The 5,000-nt window shown below is 24.7% G+C and overlaps 2 protein-coding genes across 2 annotated transcripts in view; one reads left to right on the plus strand and one right to left on the minus strand.

Annotated features, from left to right (window-relative positions):
- Positions 1-647, plus strand: part of DDB_G0275385 (hypothetical protein) — a gene marked incomplete at both ends in the record, with an annotated part of 762 nt that extends 115 nt beyond the window's left edge. Inside the window, 2 exons of the mRNA XM_638611.1 lie at positions 1-214; positions 311-647. The exon at positions 1-214 is cut by the window's left edge and continues 115 nt beyond it. Coding sequence (XP_643703.1) covers positions 1-214; positions 311-647 — 551 coding nt within the window. The remainder of the gene's footprint in view (positions 215-310) is intronic.
- Positions 648-929: 282 nt separating this feature from the next.
- The window catches only part of DDB_G0275431 (hypothetical protein), a gene marked incomplete at both ends in the record, with an annotated part of 4,896 nt that continues 825 nt past the window's right edge, over positions 930-5,000 (minus strand). Inside the window, 2 exons of the mRNA XM_638612.1 lie at positions 930-1,565; positions 1,671-5,000. The exon at positions 1,671-5,000 is cut by the window's right edge and continues 825 nt beyond it. Coding sequence (XP_643704.1) covers positions 930-1,565; positions 1,671-5,000 — 3,966 coding nt within the window. The remainder of the gene's footprint in view (positions 1,566-1,670) is intronic.

Genomic DNA, 5,000 nt, shown 5'->3' on the forward strand with positions numbered 1-5,000 from the left:
GATTTTTAACGGATGAAGAATGTGAATTTTTAATAGATACATCCAAGAATAAACTTAGACCATGCAATGAAATATCATCTGGTGTACATAGAAGTGGTTGGGGTTTGTTCATGAAAGAAGGTGAAGAAGATCATCAAATCACTAAAAATATATTTAATAAAATGAAATCTTTTGTAAATATTTCAGAAAGTTGTGAAGTTATGCAAGTTATTAGGTAAATATTTTAAAATATATTTTAAATTAATTTTAATTATTAATAATATTTTTTTTTTTTTTTTTTTTTTTTTAAATTTAATTTTTTAAAAATTAGATATAATCAAGGTGAAGAAACATCATCACATTTTGATTATTTTAATCCATTAACAACAAATGGATCAATGAAAATTGGATTATATGGGCAACGTGTTTGTACTATTTTAATGTATTTATGTGATGTTGAAGAGGGTGGTGAAACAACATTTCCAGAGGTTGGAATTAAAGTTAAACCAATTAAAGGTGATGCTGTTTTATTTTATAATTGTAAACCAAATGGTGATGTTGATCCACTTTCACTTCATCAAGGTGATCCTGTACTTAAAGGTAATAAATGGGTTGCTATCAAATTAATTAATCAAAAAAGTAAGGAAACTGGAACACCAACTCAATAAATATTTAGATTTTTTTTTAAATTAGTGATAACATTTTAAAATAAAAAAAAAAAAAAAAAATAAAATTAATTATTAATAATAATAATAATAATAATTAATTAATTAAAAAATAGAAAATAAAAATAAAAATATTAAACAATAATAATTCAATTATATAATTAATTTTGTAATTTTTTTTATTTTATTTTATTTTTTTTTTTTTAAATATTTTTTTTTTTTTTTATTTATTTATTTATTTGTTTTTTTTTTTTTTTTTTTAAATATATTATTATTATTATTTATTTATTTTGGAGTTACTGTTGTTGGAGTTAAAATATTATTATTATTATCAGATAATTTAAATGGTGTCGTTAAAATTTTTTGATTATTTTTAGATTTAAGAGGAATATTTAGAGTTTGTGATAACATGAAAGAAAGATCGGGAATTTTTGACATAACTTCATTAAAAGGGCCATTTGAAACTGGTTTATGATCAATTCCTAATAATGTTGAGGGATCAGTACTACCAAGATTTATAGCTTTACTTGGTGGTGTTGGTATATTATCAATTGATCCAAATGGTGATGTTAAATTTGTTGTTGTTGTTGTTGTTGTTGGTGTTGTTGTATTTGTTGTAGTAGAAGTAGTGGTATTATTATTATTATTAGTTGTTGTTGTTGTTGTTGTTGTTGCTGTTGTTGAAGTATTAGTTAAATTATTTATTGAATTAAGTGGTGGTACATTTGGAATTGAAATATTTACTGCAGATGCAGAAGATGGAGATAAAGGAATATTTGAAGAATTTAAAGAAACTGTTGTAATTGAACCACCTGAACCTGTTAATGTTGTTGATGAAATAGTTGGAGAAATGCCAGTTGTTGGTGCTAATACTTGAGGTTTTAATGCTTGATGAATCTTTTCATGTTCCAATTGTTTAATCTAAAAATTTTAAAATTTATTAATAATAATAATAATTAAAATATTTTAATATATATTTATTTTTTTATTTTATTCTATTCAATTTTATTATTTTTAAATACTTACTAAAATTTTAATTTCATTTGATAAATGGAAAGATTCAGTAAATTGTTTTTCAATTAAAGTATTTTTTAAAATTAATGGTTCAGGTGTAACAGTGAATGATGATTGAATAGGTCTATTATAAATTGATTTTTCTATTGATGATTGTTGTAATAAATCTTTAAGATTTATAATTTTATTTGATTTTTCATCACTTGACGAGTTGTTGTTGTTGTTGTTGTTGTTGTTGTTGTTGTTGTTGTTGTTGTTGTTGTTGTTGTTGTTGTTGTTGTTGTTGTTGTTGTTGTTGTTGTTATCGTTGGTAGTAGTACTACCAAAACAATTTTGAACATTAATTAATTGATCAATATTCAATTTAATTTGATTAATATTTGATCTTTGTTGTGATAATGCTATAGAATTTGAAGAGGGTTGTTTTTGTTTTGGTTGAGGTTTTTGTGATGTACCAGCTAGTGCTGGAGCTAGATTTGGTGATGATCCAAAAGTATCAAAATCGTCAGTTGATTTTTCATCAAAATCACCAAATCCATCATCTTCAATTGGTGAAGCTGGTAGTTGTTGTAGTTGTTGTTGTTGTTGTTGTTGTTGTTGTTGTTGTTGTTGTTGTTGTTGTTGTTGTTGTTGTTGTTGTTGTTGTTGTTGTTGTTGTTGTTGTTGTTGTTGTTGTTGTTGTTGTTGTTGTTGTTGTTGTTGTTGTAATGGAGCATTAGTAGTAATTCCTTGTTGTGGTAGTGGAGGTGGTTCATTAAATTCACCAAATTCACCAAATTCATCATCATTGTTGTTATTATTAAATTCACCAAAATCGCCAAAATCATCATTGCTATTGTTATCGGTAGTTTCTTTAAAATCACTAAACCCATCATTATAAATAGTTTGTTGTTGTGATGGTGGTGATGGTGGTGGTGGTGGTGGTGGTTGAGATAATGGTGGTGTTAAAGATTTTTCTACTTTTTCACCATCGTCATCATCATCATCATTATTATTGTTATTATTATTATTATTTACATTTTTATTAAAATCTTGATCATCACTATCGTCAAAATTAATGGCAGAAGTTTCTGGTTCATCTTTGAAATTAACATTTGATTTAAAATCTTCAAAACTATCATTAAAATCGTCTTTCTTTTTTGTTTCTTGGTTATCACTATTATTAATTCTATTATCATTTGATGATTTAGAAAATGAATTAAAATCATCATCATTATTATTATTATTATTATTATTATTAATTTCTTTTACAGGTTCGCTAAAACTATTAAATTCATCATCATTTTCATTGAATGATTCATTTGATTTTTTAAAACTATTAAATTCATTAAATGGTTCATTATTTTGTTGTTCAATTTCTATTGTTGGTTTTATAGGTTCACTAGTAAAGTTATTAAATTCATCAAATGATTCATCATTATTTTCATTATCAAATGGTGGTGGTTTTGGCGATTGAAATGTAAAGTCAACTTCATTTTCATTAGTCTCTGATGATTTTGTTGTTGTTGTTGTTGTTGTTTTATTTGTTGGTTCATCAAAATTTCCAAATGTTTGATCATCATTTCCTGTTGTTGGTGTTGAAAAATTATCAAATTCATCATGATTGCCACTTGATTTTTGTTGTAATTGATGTTGTTCTGTAAAGTCAAATTCAAAATCTTTTTCATTTTCTTTAATTTCTTTTGTTTCTATATTTGAAGAAGTGAAATCAAAATCATTATTATTATTATTATTATTATTATTATTATTATTTGTTTCTTTATCTAAAGATGGTTTTGATTCACTAAAATCACCAAAATCATCTTTATCATTAACTAGGCTTATTGGTGTTGAAAAATCATCAAATCCATTATTATTATTATTATTATTATTATTATTATTATTATTATTATTATTATTATTATTTTGTGTCGAGAAATCAAAATTACCAGTTGTCATATTTGTTGTTGCTGTTGAAAATGAATCAAAATCATTGTTTTCACTGTTTACATTATTTACAGTAGAGGATGAAAAACTAAAATCGCTATCTTTTTCTGTCACCTCTGGTGTATTATTTGTTTTTGTTGGATTGAATTCATCGTTATTTTTATTATTATCAGTTGTTGTTGTTGTTGGTGGGGTAGTAAAGCTTTCAAACTCATCATTTTCATCATTTTTACTGTTATTGTTATCATTATTATCAGAGTTTGTTGGTAAAGTGAAGTTTTCAAATTGGACGTTATTATCATCAATAGATGGTTCTGTGGTTTGTTCAGTAAAGCTATTAAATTTATCGCTATCTTTTTTATCCGTGGTTGTTGGTACAGTAAAGCTTTCAATTTCATCCTTTTCATCTTTATTATTATTATTATTATTGATAGTAGCTGTAGTGAAACTTTCAAATTGATCCTTCTCATCTTTATTACTATTGTTGTTATTATTATCACTATTGGTCGTAGGTGTAGTAAAACTTTCAAATTCATCATTGGTTGTTGTTGGTGTAGTAAAGCTTTCAAATTCACCCTTTTCATCTTTATTGCTATTGTTGCTGCTATTATCATTATTGGTTATTATTGTTGTTGTAGTAAAGCTTTCAAATTCATCCTTTTCATCTTTACTACTATTGTTACTATTATCATTATTGGTTGTTGTTGTTGTTGTTGGTACAGTAAAGCTTTCAAATTCATCCTCATTATTATTATTATTATTATTATTATTATTATTATTATTATTATTATTATTATTATTATTATTATTATTATTATTATTATTATTATTATTATTATTATTATTATTGATAGTAGCTGTAGTGAAACTTTCAAATTGATCCTTTTCATCTTTATTACTATTGTTGTTATTATTATGATTGTTGATAGTAGTTGTAGTAAAACTTTCAAATTCATCATTGGTTGTTGTTGGTGTAGTAAAGCTTTCAAATTCATCATTGGTTGTTGTTGGTGTAGTAAAGCTTTCAAATTCATCCTTTTCATCTTTATTACTATTGTTGCTGCTATTATCATTATTAGTTATTGTTGTTGTTATTGTAGAAAAGCTTTCAAATTGATCCTTTTCATCTTTATTGCTATTGTTACTGCTATTATCATTATTGATTGTTGTTGTTGTTGTTGTTATTGGTGCAATAAAGCTTTCAAATTGATCCTTTTCATCTTTATTGCTATTGGTGCTGCTATTATCATTATTGGTTGTTGTTGATGTTGTTGTTGGTGTTGTTGTTGTTGTTGTTGGTACAGTAAAGCTTTCAAATTCATCTTCATTATTATCATTATCATTATTGGATGTTGTAGTGAAACTTCCAAATTCTTTCTTTTCGTCATCATTTTCACCATTTTTGTTGCTGTTATC

The sequence above is a fragment of the Dictyostelium discoideum genome, assembly GCF_000004695.1.
Source record: "Dictyostelium discoideum AX4 chromosome 2 chromosome, whole genome shotgun sequence".
Classification (NCBI taxonomy): Eukaryota; Evosea; class Eumycetozoa; order Dictyosteliales; family Dictyosteliaceae; genus Dictyostelium; species Dictyostelium discoideum.